This window comes from Vombatus ursinus, unplaced genomic scaffold (genome assembly GCF_900497805.2).
Source record: "Vombatus ursinus unplaced genomic scaffold, bare-nosed wombat genome assembly UNPS02014838.1, whole genome shotgun sequence".
NCBI classification, from domain to species: Eukaryota; Metazoa; Chordata; class Mammalia; order Diprotodontia; family Vombatidae; genus Vombatus; species Vombatus ursinus.
In genome coordinates this window covers 78,725-100,326 of record NW_020954616.1, presented here as the reverse complement: position 1 = coordinate 100,326, position 21,602 = coordinate 78,725, and the positions used below count along the sequence as shown (strand labels likewise).

Below are 21,602 nucleotides of genomic sequence, written 5' to 3'. Positions count from 1 at the left end.
TCAGCTCAAATGCCACCTTCTGCAGTCAGCCTTCCCTATACTAGCCCACCTCCAACCATTTCAGTGTTTCCCTCTAAGGTGTGGTGTTCTTTCTGTTCCATGGTTCTGAACCTGGGGTCTGTGAATTTGGCTTTAAAAAAAGTATTGCTAACTGTACTTCAACACAATTGGTTTCCTTTGTCTGTACTTCAACACAATTGGTTTCCTTTGTAATCTGTTTTATTTTATGCATTTAAAAACATGAAAAAGGATTCATAGGCTTCACCAGCCTGCTAAAGGGTTCCATGACATAAAAAATGTTAAGAACTCCATTTTCTTCTGTATCTATTTTGTTTAACTTTATAAAAGAATCAGAGTAAAAAATATCAATGAGGAAATTTATGTCCTATTTTTCCACACATTAATATATAAACTCCTTGAGGGCAGAAATTGCTTTTGTGTTTGTACTCAGCATTTAGCAATGTCTGATATGTAGTAAGTGCTTAATAAATGCTAGTAGACTTACCAGAATCTCAGAAAATGAACATCTTTATATTCAGTGATTTGCCATGTGACTTTCAGTAAAATTATCTCTCTATGCCTTAGTATTTCTACCTGTGAGGCAGAGAACAGTGCCTACCATCCCTTTCTCCCATGATGAATGTTAGCAATAACCCTCCAGAACAATCATAAAGTCTGTGTAACATAAGCCTTGAATAAACTCCAAATGGTCTCTCCAGAGCTATGCACATTGGTGGGGGCAACTAATTCAAAGTCTTTGGTGAATTATCCAGTGCTGGCAATTCTTTTAGCCCCCAAAGTGGACACAGGTGCTTAAATCATATTTTTATTCCAGGCACTGCTGATCATGGCTAGGAAGAAATATAGAATCAGAAGATCCGACTCTGATAGTTGCTTGCTGTGTGACCATGAGCAAGTAAGTCATTTAGCCCCTTTGAGGCTTGGCTTGCTCATCTGTAAATATTCACAGAAACAAAGTTCCATCTTTTTAAAAGCAATACTCTTACTAATAATGTTGTTGTATGGCTCTAAGTCATAGAATGCTATAGCCCTTGAAGAATTAATAAATGACTATTGACCAGAGGGCAGTGGAGAAGTGTATGGTGTGTTTGATCAGGTTGCAACATAGAATAAGGTACTGTACAAAAGAATTAGAACAAAAGACATCAGTGAGGAAGTTTGTGATTGAAAATGAACTTGGGTTAGGCATATGGCAAGAGTGAGGGGATAATAGGGTTATAGTCTGAGTGCTCTATCTGTATCCTTATGAGGTGAGAAGAAATCTAGGAAGGCTTCCAGCATGTGAGATGGATCCTCTGGTATTGGCTTATGGGCTGACATGGAAAAGTACCATACAAGATAGGCAGGCAAAAAGGAATAGTGGTCCACATCACTGGAGAGAATGTCTACAGCGATGAGATCTCAAACTGTTGGAATGTTAGAGCAATCCTTGCACTTTCATCATGTGGTTGTTGTGAAGAGAGAGCTTTGAAAACTCTGCAAGAGCTACAAAACTCTGAGCTGTTCTTATTACCAAATCTCCTAGCCCTCAAAATACTTCAATAGTATGTTCATTTTGGACAGCAGCTCCCATTAATAGGAATAGATGTGGAACATCTCCAGCTCCTTACAAGACAGTCGTTTGGGTCTCTGGACCTGAGGAAGAAGCAGTGGCATTCATTCAGTTCCTACCATCAGACCTACATTCTGGTCATGTCCAAGCTACCATATTCCTGCACTTCTGATTGGTGATACAGAACCTTCCATATAGGTCCTGACACCTGAACCTCCACACCAAGTCCTCCAGAATCCAGGCTTCAGTCCCTGGGAAAGTTAATCCATTCATCTTTGGACCTCTCCCCCTCCCTCTTCCCCACATACACTTTCCACCTCCCCAGAATACTCTCTCCTCCCAGTCACCACTCCCCTTCTGTGTTGTTTTCCCATATCAGAATATAAGGTCTTTGAGGGCAGGACTGATGCTCTCTCATCTCTGTCTCCCTTCTTTAAATACATATGTGTGTGTATATACATACATATGAATGTATATACACACATATTATACACACATATGTATGTATATACACACATGCACATATGTGTATATATGTATCTATATGTGTATATATTCTGTATACATCAGAATATAGACAAATATATAGATAGGAATAGAAACATTTTATAGACAGAAATCTAGAAGTATGTGTACATAAACAGATATATATATAGACAAAAGCATATGCATATTTATTTACATATAATATATACATACATTTGCAAACCCTCTGTTGAGCACAGTGCCTGGCATATAGTAAGTGCTACATATTGGTGGTGGTGGTGGTGGTAGTAGCACAGTGGATGGAATGCTGAGCCTGGAGTCAGGAGGATCTGAGTTCAAATCCTACTTAAGACGCTTACTAGCTATGTGACCCTGAACAAGTCACTTAACCTTGTTTGTCTCAATTTCTTCATTTGTAAAATGAGTTGGAGGAAATGGCAAACCACTCTAGTATCTTTGCTAAGAAAACCCAAATTGGGGTAATAAAGAGTTAAAGGCCAATATGAAGCTTTGAGTGCCTTATTCCCAGGAGGCTGCTGTTCGCTGATTCTATACTTTTGCGGGAGAAGGGCTTCTTCATGGTCACCCCTTGGTAGGAACTAAGATCTCCATCCTTGGGCAAATTTCCCAATGCAAACAACAATTCATCTGGGTCAGATTAGAGGCATAGCCCAGTACAGAACTCCAAATGTCACTTCTGCCTGAGGGAAGGGAAAGAAGAAATAGGGCAGGAGATCTTGTTCACTCATAGAAGAATGAATGGGAGAAAAAAAAATCTATTTGCCAGGCACTGCTCCAAGGGCACATTTTTTTAATTGTAGCCCTGGTAGTAATGATGATAATACCATAGATTATCCTGTGTGAGCCAGGCAGTCTCACCCAGCCTGCCTTGCAACCTATGGCATGATTTTATAAGAAAATTGCCTTATGGTTAGGATTTGCAGTCTCTATCCATCAACACGGTTTATCAGCTCCCTAATGAGAATCAAATCAGTGACCCTGGCCCTGTTAGCATCATCTTCTAACCCACTGAGGAAACCATCTGCTTTTTTACACAAATCCTTATATGACCTTTTGAGTGTCAACCAAAAAGGTAAAACTAGCTCATTAGGCACATTTGAACAGGGTCTGGCCCATTTGTGGCCCAATAAATTCTGCCCTTTGGGGATAAAATCATTAGGCTGTTGTGGATTCAGGTCTCCTAGATCCCAACCAGGTCACTGATTGACTCAAAGGAAGCACTTATTTGCAGTATGCTTCAATTTTGTCCCTTGAAATAGGCTCTATGGACAGCTCCCTAGGCTGCATAGACAGTTAACCAGTGATACGTGACATCCATGCCTTTTCTCAAGCTGAAGCATACCAAAGAGAGGAGGTTTGATGGATGTGGGGAGCCAATATATTCAGAATGCAATTTTGTAGCTTACCTCTTGGTAGATGGTAGCTGAGTGGGATGAGTGGGTAGCTGAGTTGGGGCTCATTTGCTTGGAAAAAGGTTGCTGAAAATCCAGAGGGAGAGAGGAGTCAGCCCAAAGTTGAGAGATGTAGTTGCCACTGCTACTATAGGGTAGCACTAAGTTATGATGAACTTGGACCCACCCAGAGGGAACAGGTAGATATTTCAAGAAGCATGAAGGGTCCCATAGTCAACAGTTAGCTCCCCCAGCATCTATTCCTTAGGGTATAAACAATGTTGCTTTATGATCTCCAGAAAGAGCATGGAATACCATATAGCATCTTGTCTCTAGAAATAGATCTGACTCCAGACAATGATGAATGTATACATGAGGAAGGACGTGGGCATCCCTCTTTCATTGACTTAACCCCAGAGTTTGGGGCTCCCTATATGTGACTGGCTGCAGTCTTGAGTTCATAGCCTGAACTTACCTCCCATCCCTTATTTCCCTCTGACTGCAACACACACTTAGACTAGTCCTTTTAAATATATCAGAACAATTGAACCACAGATGAGGAGAGAGGAGAGGACAACTGTGTGGAAACAGACAATTAGCAGCACAGAGACCACCCAGCTTTGTCCAGCTTGAGGCAAATCATATTGAGATTTCTCCTTCTGGACCAAACCTATCCATGTCTAAGATCTTTCTGCTTTATTCTCTGAGGATATGAATTTGGGTCACTTCTACTGATCTCCTTGTCATCACCTTTGCCTGCTATGTCTTTTATCCCGAGATTCTACTCCCCATCTAGGCAGGCTGAATTACACTAAGTACCCCCTAGCTACCAACAAAAGAGGTCTTCTCTACTGTCCTGGTTGTTTCCCTCTCTTTCTCTGTATTTTCTCTCCCACTTGGTAGTATTCTCCTTTGATTTTCCCTGTCTCCCCTAGAGGAACTAAAAAGACTCCATCTTCTGTTTACCCATCAATTCTAAGCTATAGGTATTTAATACCAGAGTTCCAGCTATTTAACAGGTACACTCAGGACAGCATGGGTCAGAGGCCACATCCATAGCCCCAAGCCAGGGGACGACAACTTTCCACACCACATGTACACTCCATCCTTAAACACACAAACTCTTACACACTCACATAAAGACAAGCATACATATATCTTCTGAATACCCACATATGGATATAGACATGCGTGCTCATAGAAATATACATATTTAAATACTCATCCTGGAGGAGGAGACTTACACGCTTGGAGGATTGTACTGATGAATACACTGTTTTATCTTGACTAGCAGGACTGGAAGCAGGAAGCTAGTGGTAGGAAAAGATAAAGCCATTACAAATGAAATGGTGCTGACAATGATGTGGAAAGGTGATCTTTACCATACTCTGACTCAAGCAGATAAGAACCTTTTGCCTTCCCTTGAATTATTAAGCACCTGCCCTGTGCAAGATTTTGGTAAGATTGTTACAGTGAGAGAGAGAAAAGTGGAGTCCAGGATGACAGAGAAAAACTTCACCAACTGCATAAGCACTAGATTGAGAGTTAGATCTTCTAATCCTAGCCCTATCACTTAGCCAAATAACTTCCTCTCTCTGAACTTTGGCTTCCTCATCACCGAATATCTCTGAAAACTAAGAGTTGGAAAATTCTATTCAATTGCTATTGGAGAGAGATGACTTCCTCATTCTCACACCTTCCCAGACTACCCTGTTGTGAAATTCCTAAATCAACAATCACATTTTTCTAGTGGTTTGAGAGTTGTGAGCCATTTTCTCACAACAACCCTGCGAGATCAGTAGCAGAAACATCCTTAACTAAAAGATGAGGAAACAGGCACAGAAAGTTTAAGTAACACACCTAATTTAAGTCACACAACTAGCATTAGATATGAGACTTGAATCCAAGCCTTTTGATTCTAAACTCTTGCTACTACATCTCAGTGCCTTTAAAAAAAAATAGTATAGCAACATAGCTGGGGTCAAGTAACTTGAGACCCATTAGACTTTCCAAGATTCTGTTCTTCCATTTGAGGTCTAGTCATTCCCCAGGTATCATGTACAAGGATGTTATGAGGCTCAAATGAGATAATAGATGTAAAGCATTTTGCAAACCTTAAAGTGATATGCAAATGCCAGTTATTGTTATTGTTTGTTATTGTTATTATTATTAGTAGTAGTAGTAGACTATAGTCACCAGGTATCATCTAGTGATGACTTCATTCCATGAGCCTTCTATTACACTCTTGGTATTATTACACTGATTATTATTCCTGATATCTATTACACTGCTATATTTATAGAACGATATGGGCATGTGCTGCTAAGTCAATCAGAGCTGTCTCCAGCACACCCCTGACTCATATAGACTCCTGTGGAACTTTCCTGAATCATCTGAGAAGTTGGAAATGTACCTGTTCTGGAAATTGGACCACAGAATATAAGGTGTGTCCTTCCATTTCACAGTAATTCTGCACCTATACAAGAGAAGGAAATAAGTAGAGTATCACAATCCTTGCATTTCAAGCTCAGTGTTATACTCAGTTCCTGACTCGCATAGCCAAACAGTTACCAAATATTGTCATTTCTACCTCTATAATATCTCTCCTCTACATCCTGTTCTCTCTACTCACAAATGTTGCTAGCCTAGTTTTGAGTTTTTATCTCCTCTTTCTTGGACTATTACACTAATCCTTACAATGGCCTCCTAATTGATCTCCCTTTTAAACCTTTCCCCTATTCCAATTCACCTTCTGCACAGCTACCAAAATGATTTTTCCAAAGCTTGAGTCAGGCAGTGGCTCCTCTTTATCTCTAGCATTAAATACAAACTACTCTGATGGGCATTTAAACCCCTTCACAACCTAATGCCAGCCTACTTTCCCTTCCTTAATACACATTACTCCTCTTCATTCACTCTTTGGTCTGCTCAAAGTAACCTTTATATTGTTACTCATGCATGACACTCCATCTTCTATCTCCATGCTTTGATACCGACTGTCCTCCACGCCTGGAACATACTGATTGTTTTCTCACTGCTCTTTCCTGGAATATCTAGTTTCTTTCAAGACTCATTTCAATCACCTCCATTTACATGAAGCCTTTCCTGATCCTCCCTTCCATCAGCTATTAGTGCCTCCTTACTACTCCCCAAAAATGTTCTATTTTATATATACTTGTATATGGCTCCCCATCTGTGAAATGAGGGGGCTGTACTAGATAGTGTTTAAAGGTCACAGATGACTCTAACTATATCATATGACCATGGTGGTTTTTACTTGGGAGTTGAGAGCAGATGCTTGCTGACTTCCTGTGTAATCATAGCTCCAACTGGTGGCAGCAAAGATACAATGCAAAGAAAGGAAAAGGGAAGGCACAAAATCAAAAGAAAACAACTAATTAGCACTTTCAAATTCCAAATATCAGAGTCAGGGATATGACAGTTTGAGAAATAAGGAAGGAAGAGGAAGGCTCCCATTTTTCAGATAGTCCAAGGTCTAGTTAAGGGGAATCTCCCTCAGTTCTGATAAGCCATTCTCTGGTCCTATTTGAAATGGCCTTGTTCTCTCCTAGGTTCCCCAAAAGAGCCTTACCTAGAAGCACAGGAAAGAACAGACATTCAGTGCCATGGAGTGATTCCTGTTTGGGGCAATTCATACATCTAGTTCAGTGATATGGGCTCAAGTAGTGAAAAAAAATAGAAACTGGAGTTTTCTCCTTCCAGCAGACCTTTTGCCCTCAGAGCAAAATGACTGCATAAGAAAATATCTCTTGTGCAAGGGATATAGTGATTGTATCTTGGAAAACATGCCACCCAAGTACCCATACATGATGGAAATTGCTTGACTGAGTGGTTTTGCAGGAAACTCACATATTGATTTAGAGCTAGACAAGATTTTGTGTTTATTTCACCTCACACCCCACTTCTAACACACACACACACACACATACAAGCATACACACATAAGATGCTTTTTCTTTCTTATTAGCTCTGATTTCAATCATTAGTTGTCAAATAACTATCAGTACCTGGCTAAACCCAGGACACTAATCCTTTCCTGGCATTTTCAGAAACTGTAGTTTTTGGGTAACCTACTGAGTTGCATGATAGCCTGTACCTGCTTACCAAGGTTGACCATCTGGGGTATGAGACACTGACCCAACAAAAACTGAGCTTCTTGGGCCCCAATGTAGCAAATGGGAAGTAGCCAAGACTTTTCTCTGAATTATGCCCTTATTAGTGAAACTAGAAAGATAAGATAACTCTAGAGCCACTGCTATCCCCAAATGGCTAATAGTGTGCAGAAGAGGATAGCCACTGAATTAAAAACCCACTTTTGACCCTGTACATTGCGAAGGTGGGGTAGGTTTGATACAATCCCCAATGTGGAAGAGATTAGGGAACCTCCTTCCAGAAAGGTATTATGGTGGGTATAAAAGTGCCCTAATCCCCAATTTGGAACATGCACAGACATTCTGTAACTGGTTATGGTTTGCTACCTAACCATCTGATGAGGATACAAACTGTTGATTGGTTGGGTAGCTAAATGTGTTCTGGTATGAAATAACCAGGGTCTTGTTCTTGGGCTTCAGCTTTTTCATGTCTAACTGCTATTCCGGTAAAAAAGACAATGATGTAAGAGGAGAGGCCTCAAGCCCTTCCCACCAGAGATTGACATGTGACCCATGAATATAGAGCTTTTCTCCTTTAAATTTTTCATTCTTTCTTGTTTTAAGTGAAGGATATTAGAATTGGCTATGATCTTGTGTATTTTGAAAGATCATATGAGTAAGCCACAAAAGTCTGGGAACTGAAGTCTATGTAAGGACTTGCCATTTGCCAAAAGCCAGATGTCAAAGAGCAAAGTCCCAGACAACCTGCTTGGCCCAGTTCAGAAGTAGCAGAGAGGCAGACTCATCTACCCATCAGCCATGCCACATTTAGAAATGAACTTGGAAAAAATTAATGTAAAAAATATATATTACAAAAAGAAATTCACTTGATAGGTGTGGTGAATGCTATGTAGAAGTAGTATTAAATCTGAGTCCAGGTTGTGGTTTGTCCATCATTCTCAAATAGGCATGACATCAGGGAGATGATGACATGACTTGTAATTGACTCTGGTTGAGTAAGAGAGGTCTGTGCAGTCACCAGCCTCACTTTCTCCTCCAGAGCCATCTGGGTCCACTGGCCAGATATTTATCAAGATGACTTGAGATGGCCCAGGATACAACGGGAGACCTTGGCCCTTTCAAGCTAAGGTCTTTTCAAGTTTTCACTTTGAGTGAGGCAACACCCATTCAGTGAGGGCCTCTTTAAGAAATGAGTCAAGGATAGCCCTTTTAATTAAAAAAAATCAAACTGGGAGGAGACCTTCAGAGTTACTGGCCAAAAGGGAAACAGTTACTATTTACATTCACTCTGAGCCAAGAGGGCCCAAAAATCACCATTAAGTAATACTTGGGCAGGGACCTATTGCTGGCCAATCCATGAGATCCAGAGTGAATTGGGTTTAAGGCTTGGAGTTTGAGAAAGAAATCTAGCCATTCTCTGAGTCCATTTTCTTTAGGGACAGTGATGGCTACGGAAGATTGATCCCAGGTGGTGAGAGGGAATGTTGGTACTTCTTTTCTTGCTACACCTTCAAAGTAAATATCCCTTTGTAAAAGCTAATTGATGGCATTGAATAGAACTGGGGCACCAATCACTGATGCTTATAGGGAGAACACACTGGATAGGGGACTGAGCTGATAGCATTAGAGAAAGATACTTTTGACCCTTCAGAGGTTTCCCCAGAACTGAATGGAATGATGTAGCTGGCCTCACTCTGAAGAATGAGTTCAGCTCATCACTGCACTTACTACTTTTGTGTAACTGGACAACTGATGACCTCCCTAGATACCAATTTCCTCATCTATAAAATGAGGAGGTTGGACTAAATTACTTCTGAGGTTCTATACAATTCTAAATCCTGTGTTCCAAGGTTTCTGTCTTTGCCTTTTATCATCTTTCCCTTGTTCTGCTATTTTTCCTCCTTCCTCTCCCCATAACCAAAACCCAAATTGTCAGGTGGGTGCCTATAGAGGATATGGTCAAGATTGGAAAGACAATGCTAACTCCTTTATTCCTGCCACTCCAAACCCTGCTACAAATTGTCCCAAAGAACAATTCTGGACACTCATTCCAGCAATACCTGGACTGACATACCTGATTTCTCCGGGGCTTATCATGGCTAATTTTCTCATAAGACACCGCGTTCATATCTGTGGGAAAATAGAAGCAAAGAATAGAGATGCCTGAGCTGGAGTGGGGTACTCTAGAAGTCATCCTTCCCTCCCCAACCTACCACTTCATTGCAGGACTACATTTCACTATTCCAAATGAATAAGTTCTCAGAAAGATCTCCAGGGAAGGGAATCTTATAGCTTCAACAGGCAACCTCTCCAATGTGGCAAGCAATCAAGTATGGAACCATCTCTACCAAGGATTACATTCAAATTCTCAAGACATCAAGAATACCATTGACCTCATTTTATATGACCTTTAACAGCAAAATAGTATTTTCTAACAACAATCCTGTGAAGTGGTTAGATTCTGGGAAGCAGGTGGACACCAAGACACTGGAAGGAGTTTCTGAGAGTAGGAATAGGTGTCCAGAAATTGCTGATGTCTTATATGATATCATATCACTAAGACTTAGAGCTAAAGTAGGAGATATATCCATAGGTTTGTGGGACATCAGGAAGGAATGAAATATAGTATACACATCTTACCACCACCCCAAACATTTCCCTCCAAGGATTCTTGGGCATGGATTGTAAGAGGCTATCAATATCTAGTCTCTACTAGAACTATCTCCTCAGACAACAGCCACTGATCTTTCCACTTGCCTGTTGCTTGCTTCCTCCTCTTCTTCCTCTTTCTTGTCACATACAGGTAGACAAGGGTGCTGAGAAGTAGAATGACCAGGGGAATCACAGAGAAACCCCAAACCAGCTGCAACCATGATTCTGAGAAAGGCAGAAAGAACAGGTGCAGAGCTCTTATTCCTCCCACTCATCTCCCAACTTTTCTCTCTCCTCCTAGAAAAACACACTGCATCATTTCATAGAAGTGGGAACTGAAGGGTGGATCTTCAACAGTGGAAGCCTATAACCTGCACCTCCACTCTAGTCTGTCAGGTCTCTCTTCTGTACCATACTCATTCCTACCTCTGTTCCTTTGCTTATGGTAGACCCTTCACCTGGAATGCCCTCTACTTCTGCCTCTGCCTATCCAATTCCTAGGGTAGGTAGTGGATGGAGTAACAAGTTCAAATCCAACCTCAGACACCTACTAGCTGTGTGACTCTGGGCAAGTTACTTACCCCTGTTTGCCTAAGTTTCCTTATCTGTAAAATGAGATGGAGAAGGAAATGGCCAACCACTCTAGTACATTTGCCAAGAAAACTCCAAATGGGGTCAGGAAGAGTAGGACATGACTAAATGACAATAACATTCAACTCTTATCCATCTCAAATCCCACCATTTTCATGAAGTTTTTCTAACTTCTCCAGCCTTTGGTGATCTCTCTCTCTCTCTCTTTCTCTCTCACAATGAACACTACTTCTGTGTGGCTTAGTAATACTTAGTTACATATCATTGTGTATTATTCACTATTGTTTCGGTGTTTATCTTTACTCCCAAATAGAATGTAAACTCTTTAATGGAACAACCACATCTTATTTTTTCCATGGTCCCTAGAGTTCCTAATAAAGCACCATAATCACAGCAGATACTTAATAACTAGTTCATTTCAGCAATTTACCTACAACCTTCCTTTCCATTCAACTTCTTCCATCATCTTCAATGATACCAATATTTATGTAGATAACCTTTGTAATACCCTGACCTATCAACTCAACTATCCCTTCTATTCCTACTGCCTCACTCTTCCTGAACCTGCTCTTCACTTTTATCACCCCAGCTCCCTTGAGCCTTCCCTCTATGTTCTACCAGGTCATCATCCCTGTTCTGGCAACACTTTCCATATTCCAATATTGACCACTTCATTAGTCATTTCAACAATTTGTCACTGTCCTCTATCCTTTAATTTTTTTCTTTCTTGCTCTCCTTGTAGCCACCCTGATAATCTCCAACTCAGAGAAAACTTTTCAACAGTTCTGACTCCTGAGCTAGTCACAGTACGGAATTCATGTGATCTTATCTCAGTTGAGTCCTCATCCCTGCATGACAATGCTTCTGTTTATCATTTTTTTTCTCTTTATAACTACCCCACAGCAACTGTTTCAAACCTCCACCATTCCCTAGTCTCCAACTCCACTGATACACTCTTCTCTCTCAAGAGATGTTCTTTCTTCCATTTTGCTAGGAAGATTGAGGCCGTTCTTCGTGAGCTCTCTCATTTTCCTTTCTCTTCAAAATGTCAAAACTTCTCCATGTACTCCTCTAGTCTCTTCTCTCTCCCTTGGTTGAAGAGGAGATGGTCCTCTTCCTTGAAAAGGGTAACTTATACCCTTGATTTCATGACCTCCTGTGTCTTTTGGATCCAGCTTCATTGATCATTTCTTCTGCTTCTCTTTTTATCTTCAACTTCTCTCTCACTCCTCAATATTTCCTCTTTGCCTACAAAGAAGCTCATGTTTGTCCTTTAAAAATCTTCCCTTTTGCCAAACTAAGTAGATATATATTGTAGGATTTGTTTTGAGTGTCTTTTTTTAATTGCTAAATGTAGATATGGGGGCTGGATAGTTGAAGGGACAGATTCATTTAAAAAAACTGGTTATTTGAATTTTTAAAAAAATTATAAATAAAATAAATATTTAAATAAATAAATTTATAAACAAATAAATTATAAATTATAAATCTTTACATTAACATTGCTATTCCTCAAGCTATAATTTTATTGTGACCCTCACCTTCACTTTCAAACTGCTACAAAGAACAGTCTGTTTCTCTACTTTCTCCCTCAATAAACCAACAAGAATTAACTCCTCACTTTCCTGCAGTCTGGCTTCCATTCCCATCACTCCACTGAAATTACTCTTTCCAAGGTCACCAATGCCTCCTAGAAGGCAAATTCAAAGCTCATTTTGTCATTTGACACTGCTAAAAATCTTCTTTCTAAAAATTCTCTCTGACTTTGCCTTCCATGACATCTTTTCTTCTTAGTTCTGTTTGTCTGAAGTTCCTTCTCAGTCTTCACCCTTTTATCTTTTACCTCTTTGAGATCTCCAAAACTCTGTTCTTGGTCTTCTTCTCTTTTTCTATGTTCCTGCACTTGTATGATTTAAATGATCATAATCATGAAGATAACCATGCATTTTAAGCCTCAATCTCTACCCTGAGCAATATCCCACATTTCCAAGTACCTGTTTGAAAACTCTGTCTGACCATACTGCTGACCACTTAAATTCAACACATACAAAGCTAAATTCATCACCTACCCTCCATGAATCTTTCCCTTTTACTTAATATCTCTTCATTGATGGGTAGTGCCAGTCACAATATCAGAAGTTCAGAACTATCTCTGTTTTCTTCTCACTAAACAGCCAAAAACAACTTTTTAACAGCTTTATATATCTGACAAAATAATCATAGTATTAAATAGGTCTAATCATATCACTTCCCTGATTGAAAACCATTAGGGACTTTCCATCACCTGTAAAAAATCCATGTTGAATTATTTCTCCTCCAAACTCAAGGAATTCTTATTGCTTATACCCCTCAGCTTTCCACTAAATCAGATTCTGCCATGTAATAATTTGAAATGTTTCCCTTGTGGTGGTGTTATTGTTCATCCCTCATTCTCAAAGAGGAACAATGGCATCACAAGGGTGAATTGCATGTGAATTGGATATGTGTGAAGGAGATTATAAGTTCTGTGAGGGCAGGAACTATGTCTTACACTTTCTTGCATCTCTCATAGCACCTAGCAAAATACTAGACACATGGAAGTTTTCCCAACAAATCCATATTGGGTGAATCCAAAGGCCCAAATGAATGTTTTATACCATATGTCAGAAATTTGCAATTCATGGTAGAGCAATATGATTGCTTCCCTGAATTGCACAATTTGGCAAAACTGGGCTAGAATTTAGACATAAGCTAGTTTCCTTCAAGAATTCCATTTGGAAAGATTCAACAGTCTAGGTGAGATAAGGCATTTCTTTTTCCCTTCCTGAAGATACCACAGACATGATTCATAATTTTAGATGTCATTTCCTTTCAAGGCCATCGGCTCATCATGCCAATTTCCCTCCAGGGATTATAAAGTGAGTTACATGTATGTTCCTTTCTTGGAGGAGAGGTAGCCTTGTAAACTCTCTCTAGCCCAAACCTCCTTATGACCAAGGGGACATAATTGCCAGATGGGTCTCTAACTTTGGAGGAGTAGTCTGGCGCCATGGAAGAAAGAATAACAGACTTAGAGCTGGAAGAGACATTAAAAGCCATAGATTTAATTTTTACAGATGAGGAAATTGGTATGTATAGGGGTTGAGTGACTCACTAAACGTACACAGTTTCCAAGTGTCTGAGGCAAGACTTGAACCAAAGTCTTTCTAACTCTGAGATTACTATGCTATCCTCTACACCATGATGCTTCTCAAAACTCCTCTTTTTATAGATAGGAAAATTGAGATATAGAAAGAAAGTTTCCAAGAGGGTGATATAGAAAACAAAAATAGAGAAAGACAATGACTAGAGGGAGGGAAAAGGGAGCAAACTCATAACCTTGGCTTCTTTAGTGTAATAAATTAAGTGCCTGAGCTAACTATCTCACAGGAGGGGGTGAGGGAACATTAGAAGGATTTTGTCACCATCAAAGAAAAAAAAAGATAGGGGACTTTAGTAAAGAAACATCTTTTCTCCTGTTGTTATGAGAAAGTATTGTCCTTACCTTGGGTTGAATTGTAAACTGGGCTAGCACATACCCAAGTAAGATTGATGGTATGGCTCCCTGAGCTAACTGGGTTACTGGCATTGCAAGTATAGGAATTCTCAGTGTTCTTGGCTTGGATATGGAGCTGTACATGGGCATGTTTCCCTGGGGGTTTAATTTGCTCTCTCCCTCTGTACCAGGTGTATGTCAAATTATCATTCCCATGGACGAAGCAGGACAGGTTCACATGGCACAAGGTGTTATTGTTATTCCATGACTCTCCAGTCACCTGGATCTTTGGGTCCTGGACAGGATCTAGAAGCAAAAATAATGTTAAGATTGGCCCAGGTGAAGTAGGTGCTACAAGGCTGATACAGAGACTAGAAAATGTATTCATAGGTACTCACCAAACACAGAAACCTGGAACCAGTTGGTATTAAAAACACGTCCTGACTGACTGGTGATTTCCATGAAGTAGAAGCCACTGTCATTCTTCTGAGCTGGGTTAATTAATAAGGTCAAGTTCTCAGTTTTGACATCAACTCTGTTTTTAAATTGCTCAGCTTCAAACGTCACCTTTGAGTCCTCTGTCCAACTCAATATCCTAAATTTTTCCTGAGTTGAAGACAGTTTCACAAACCAAATGAAATGTATACTCTTTGAATACTGCTGAATCCACACTGGTTGTAACTTGATATGACTTCCCATGATGACAGTTATGCTCATTATCTTCATATCAGAACCTAATGTTCCTAGAAGAGAAAAGTCCAGGAAGTGAGAGTAGAGCTCATTGACTTTGAGCTCAAAATCTGGTTGATTTTACCCCAAAGGAAATTACACTGGACAGATAAACCCCCAAAATGAAGGTCAATATGTATGTTCACAAGGCAGGTTCAGTGCAGCATTAGGGTAGACTTCCTTCCCTTGCTTTCTCTTTTGTCCTCCCCCAAACAAATCTTATATAATAAATATCAGCTATGTGCAGAGCCTTGAAGAATGGCTCTGCCCCAGGAGCTTATGATCTAGAAGAAAAGAACACAGATCCAAAGGACAAACATTAGACAATTTCCCATTTTTCTGGTGTTATCAATATAGGCGGCATTTCTAAACCTATGTCAAATGATGAGCCAGTCTGCCTAACTTCATTCTTACTGGAACTGCATGAAGCTCTTCTTTATCTAGGACTAGAGCTCATGTTCATACAAGCTAAGGAAAAGTCATCCCTTTTTCAAACTTTTTAGTGTCGTTGATATGTGGTTATGAGGAAAAAAGTATCTCAGGATTTTTCCCTATTCTGATACAAGGTGAATGACTCTTCTCTCAAGACTCTTGCCCAGTTATCATATCATTGATTATGTCCTGCCAAGCCTCAGTCTTGGATCACTCCCCAATATCCATTGCTTTTGCTCCTAGACATATATAGCTGAAGAAAGATAGAGAAAATAAAGCAACCATTCTGACTGGTCTCATGATCATGCCACATTCTCTGCAGGAGCTGAAGGCTTTCAGCCCATCTCTTCATTTGAAAGTCTGCCTCCTCATTGTTCACCTGTCTGTCAGGGGCACCCAGTTTTCCAAAACTATTTAAACATTTGATGATCTCCTGGTGGGGTCTTTGGTTATCGAGAGAGAGACCAATAATCATCAATTTAATGATTATTAGCTACTCTAATTAATAAATTTATTATTAATTACTCAGAAACTTTGTTTTTCAGGATTTTAATTCATCACACTACCTTCTAGTCTTTTTACATCTGACTCCCCTCCACACACTCTTCGATTCAGCTACACTGGCTTCCTTGCTATTCCTTACACACAACACTCCATCTCTTAACTCTCTACCTTTCCATGGGCTGTCCCTCAGTTCTGGAATACTCTTCCTTCTCACTTCCCTCTCTTGGCTTCCCTGGCTTTCTTTAAGACTCAGATCAAGTGCCAAGTTCTGCAGAAGGTCTTTCCCAGTAGTGAATGCCTTCCCTCTGAAATTACCCTCCATTAACAATTTATATGCATTTTTATTTATATTGATATTTTCATGTCATCATATTTTAATTTCTCTGTATCCCCAGACCTTAGCACAGTGGCTAAATATCTCCTCTCTACTCAAATGACAACAATCCTACTTCAGGACCAAATCATGTTTCACTTGAATTATCAAAATAGCCACATAAACAGTCTCTGTGCCTCATGGTTCCCACCCAACCCCGACTCTAACCCTACTTCCACATAGTTATTTAATGTGGTTTTGCAAAAGCACATTTCAGAATATGTCAATCTCCTGTCCAATTAATTTCAGTGTCTTAATATTACCTCAAGGATCAAATAAAAATTTGTCACTTAAGGCACTATGCAACTTGGCACCAACCTAACTTTCTAGCCTTACTATACATTCCATCCACTTAAACACTATTCCATCCAGGAAAACTGCCTTCCTTCCAGTTTCTCACACTACTTCATCTCCCACTGCCTTGCCAGACCCCATATATCTGAAATGTACTTCATTTTTACTTCTACTTCAAAATTCCTAGTTTCCACTAAGGAAACTCAGCTTCAATGCCACCTTCTATAAGAAACCTTTTCTAATTCCCTCAGATTCTAGTATCTTCTCCCAAAAAATCACTTCTCATTTATTTTGCACATGTAGTAATAATTCCAACAGATCCTTCCACAGAAGCCAGATAGTCAAAAAGCATTTATTACTGTTATTGGTGGAGGTCAGTTGTTTCAGTCATGTCCGTCTCTACATGACCTCATTTGGGCTTTTCTTGGCAAAGCTCCTGCAGTGATTTGCCATTTCCTTCTCCAGCTCATTTTGCAGATGAGGAAACTGAGACCACCAAGCTGCCCACAAGCATTTATTGAGTGATTACTGTGTGCTAAGCACTGTGCAAAGATTGGAAACACAAAGAAAGGCAAAAACTTCAAGGAGTTTGCATTCTAATGGAAGAGACAACATGCAAATAAATAGGTATGTGCAAGACACACAGTATATGGAAGGCAATATTAGGGGTAAGAACTCTGTCATCTGGAGGGACCAGTAAAGGCCTCATGTGGAAGGTGGCATTTGAACTGAGTCTTGAAGGAAGTCACAGTTTCGAGGAGACAGAGGAGGGAGAGCATTGAAGACAACGGACACAGAGTCAGGAAATGGAGTCTTATATGTGAGGAATGGCAAATAGGTCAATGTAGCTGAATGTAGAATGTAGAAGGGAGCCAAGTACAAGAAGACTAAAAAGCTATGAAGGGGATAGACTGTCAGCTTTAAATGCCAAACAAGAGGTATTTCTGTATCATCCTGGAAGGAAGAGGGATCCACAGGACATTATTTAGTAAGGAGGTGGGCATAAAATGATCAGATTGCACTTAGAAAACTCACTTTGACAGTTTAGTTGATGGTGGTTTGGACTGGGGGAAAATTACAGACAGAGAAAACAATGAGGATGTTATTGTAACAATCTAGGTGAGAGGTAATGAGCACCTGATGAACTAGGGTGGTAGCTGTGTGAGTGATGAGAATGGGATATAGATGAGAGATGGAAAGATGGAAACAAGAAAACTCAACAAGATACACAAGTGTGTACATATATACATACATACATATAAAGAGACAGAAAGAGAAAGACAGAGAGACAATTCATAATGTTCCATTACATTCCTGTACCAGCCAATTAGTCCTTAGCTGCTAAAGCCTATGGCCTTTTCTGGGTCCTCGTACTCCTTAACCTCTTTGTTACTTTTGTCACTGTCCCATTCTTTCTTCTTTGGTTTCTGTGACAAGGCTCTCTCCCAGTTCTCCACAGCCGACCATTCCTTCTCAGTTTCCCTTGCTGAGTTTCATACACAATCATTCACAGCCTGTCCCCTTGACACAAGTGTAGGCCTGGCTCTGTCCTGGGCACTCTCCCCTTCATTAAATGTACTCATCCCTTTGATCTCATCATTTCTCATGTGTTCTAATTGTCATCTCCCTGCAGGTGATCCCCAAATCTATATATCTACTCCTAAACTCTCTCATCAACTTCCATCCCACACCCAACTGTGTTTGGGCATCTCCATGTAAATATCCCACTGACATCTCAAAATTAACATGGCCAAAACAAACCTTATTATCTTTCCTCCCAAAAAACTTGCCTGTCCTCCAATCTTCCTCATTTCTATTGAAGGTATCACCATTCTTTCAGTGATACAGGTTCACAATCTGGGTGTCGTCTCTGACCTCTCATTCTCACTCAGCATATATTTCCCATCATTTGCCAAATCTCATACTGTCTATATCCACAACATACCTCAAATTCCTTCCCTATCTCTCTATTCACACAGTCATTATTCTGCATGAGGCCCCATTTTCACATGGACTACTGCAATAGCTTCCTAATTGGTCAGCCTGGCTCAAGTTTGCATCCACTTCAATAGAGCCTGCAAAGAGTTTCCAAAGTAATACAAGGCACAGGTATGACCATGTTACCCTTCTGATCAAAAATCTTCAATGCCCCCTTATTGATTCTAGTATGATAATAATAATAATAATAATAGCTAACATTTATATATGCATTGGTGGCACAGCGGATAGAGCACTGGGCTTAGAGTCAGGGAGACTCGTCTTCAAGAGTTCAAATTCTGCCTCAGACACTTACTAGTTCTGTGACCCTGGGCAAGTCACTTAATCCTGTGTGCCTCAGTTTCTCAACTGTAAAATGAGCTGGAGAAGGAAATGGCAAACCACTCCAGCATCTTTGCCAAGAAAGTTCCAAAATGGGGTCATGAAGAGTTAGACATAACTAAGATGACTCAAGAACAACAAACTATGTGCCAGGCTCTGGGCTAAGAGCATTACAATTATTATCTCACTTGAACTTCACAACAACCCTGACAGGTAGGTGTTATTATTATCCTCATTTTAGAGTTGAGGAAACTGAGGAAGAAAAAAGTTTAATGACTTGCCCAGGGTCATACAGCTAGTAAATATCTGAGGCCAGACTCTGGTCCTCTTGACTCCAGACTCAGTGATGTATCCAATGCACATAGTCAGAAACGTTCCTCTGTATTTCACAGACAGGAAAGGTGAAGTCCAGGAAACAGAATCCTGTTTAGAGATTCTGTTTAGGGCCCTTAAGTCAGTTGGTGGCTATGCCAGTGAGGCCCCCACTCCCAGCCCCATTCCACCCTGGTGTCCAGTCTACTTGGTTAGATTCTGCTTGGGGCAGGGATACCTCAGAAGCTACTGCAATCTGATTACTCTAGTGATGGGACAGCTTTCCATGTGTGGTGGCCCTCTATTCCCCCACAGGGCCTCTCTGGTCCTAATCATACCTAATCCACCCTTGTGGTAACCCCTTACCTTGGTTCTGAAGCATGACAAGGAAGATGAGGAGAGTGAAAGCTTTCCAAAGCATCTCTACAGAGTAGAGCTCACAGCCAGGGTTCCTCAATACCCCAGCTAAGACTTCCTTCCCTCAACAGCTCCCCCTCAATGTGGCTTACACTGTTGATTGTAGACAACAGGACATAGGGGTATGCTGGGTGGGGGAAAGTACAGGCTGTCGCTGAAATACAGAACCCTCTTATAATTAGTCCAGCCACAGTTTCCTCTGTGCTGTGGCTGATCTTTTGTGAGTTAATAAATTGTCAGGACTTAGTTGAGAAAACCTCAGCCTCTGAGCTCTGGCCACATATGCTTACAGGCTAGAGCAAAGGCACAGAGTTTACTAGTGAGGTCAACTCCTGTGCTCTGAGAGCTCCTCCCTCTTCCAGCAGTGACGGTTTTGCCAAGAAGCATTTATTAGGTGTTTACCATTGGCTCAGGACTCTGTTATGAACTAGGGATAAAAAAAAGGGCAAAAACAGATCCTGCCTTCAAGGAGCTTACATTCTAAGGGAGGAAATAGCAAATAAAACAAAAATAGATGCATATGAGGTAATCTTAGAGGAAGGAGATCTGGTACCTGGAGGGATAGGGTGGAGGGATACCTGCAAGGCCTCCCACAGAAAGTGGTCTTTGGCCCTAGTCTGGAAGGAAACCGGAGATTCTAAGAGTCAGAAGTGAGGAAAGAGAGAGTAGCTCAGGCTTGGAGGATAGCTAGAGTTCCTGGAACTGCAGTGGGCCAGGACAGTTGTCTCACAGAGCAGATGGAGAGCAGGAAAGCTTGAGACAGAAAAGAGAGGAAGGGACCCGCTTTTTAGGGGCTTTAAATGTCACATGAAGGACTTAAAAGAAAAACAGCTAACATTTATAACACTTTAAGGTTTGCAAACACTTCACATATGTAGGGGGCAGGGAGCAGACTGCTCTATGAGGCCCATCCTTGGACCATTCTGCCAGGTTCTCACCACGTTTGGTGACCCTGCTTCCAGAAGAGTATGGTGGAGGGACAGATACCCCCTTTCACAAAATATACAAGCATTTTCAGACACTTTTCTGTTGTCTTATGTCGATGGAAAAGTAACGGTGATGGCTACCATGCAAATGTTCATGTAAGAGGCATGAACAGGTAAAATCTATCTCTGTGTTTTTGTCTCTCTGTCTTTGCCTCTCTCTGTCTCTGACTGAGTATGCCTCTCTGTCTCTCTGTCTCTTTCTCTCTCTCTACTTTCACATAAGAATAAAGAAATACTGTGGACCTCCAGGTATGGAAAGAAGTAGTGCATAGGCTTCCATATGGCCATGAATTCATGGCTGCTGCTGTTTTTTCTGTGTGAGTTGTGCATGTTCTTCCTTAATCTTAGATGAATGAGTATTGGAGATGGAAGAAGATCAACTATAACTTTGTGAGCTTTGGGTGACCGGAAGTATCACCAGAGGTCATCATTTGGTCACAGAGCAAGGGAGAGAGAGATTGGTCTGTGCTAGCAGACAGTTTTCTCAATATTTTTATCTTGGCAGGGAGATGATAGATCACATGTGAAGAATGAGATATGCATTTTCAGATACAAATAATGTATGAGATTATTTTGCTTGACTATATTTTTTTGTGACAACGGAGGGCTTTCATATTAAAAGAGTTGGAGAGGAAGATAGAAGGGTAGTGATAATAATATGGCGGGGGGAGAAACAAAAGAAACTCACACAAAAGAGAGCAGAAGGAAGTTCAGAAGGGGACACAGACAAAACAGGGAAATGCCAGAACTACATTGTTAAATTGAGTAAATACGCGAATCTTATGATAATGAAGTCAAGACTAGGGAAGGAGGCAAAAGGAACCAGAGTTTAGCAGATAGAGAGCATGAAAGAATAGGGAACTTTGGAGGGAATG

At 40.6% G+C, this 21,602-nt stretch overlaps 1 protein-coding gene across 1 annotated transcript; it reads right to left on the bottom strand.

The window, feature by feature from the left end:
* Positions 1-510: 510 nt before the first annotated feature.
* On the bottom strand, positions 511-19,996 carry CD244 (CD244 molecule). The gene is made up of 9 exons (XM_027840076.1): positions 19,691-19,996; positions 14,760-15,104; positions 14,371-14,667; positions 10,362-10,481; positions 9,679-9,734; positions 5,885-5,947; positions 4,716-4,781; positions 3,487-3,558; positions 511-1,656 (listed from the first exon to the last, which is right to left on the bottom strand). Exons 1-9 carry the CDS (start codon positions 19,743-19,745, stop codon positions 1,594-1,596), a joined length of 1,137 nt encoding a protein of 378 aa, XP_027695877.1. The 5' UTR covers positions 19,746-19,996; the 3' UTR covers positions 511-1,593.
* Positions 19,997-21,602: the final 1,606 nt, after the last annotated feature.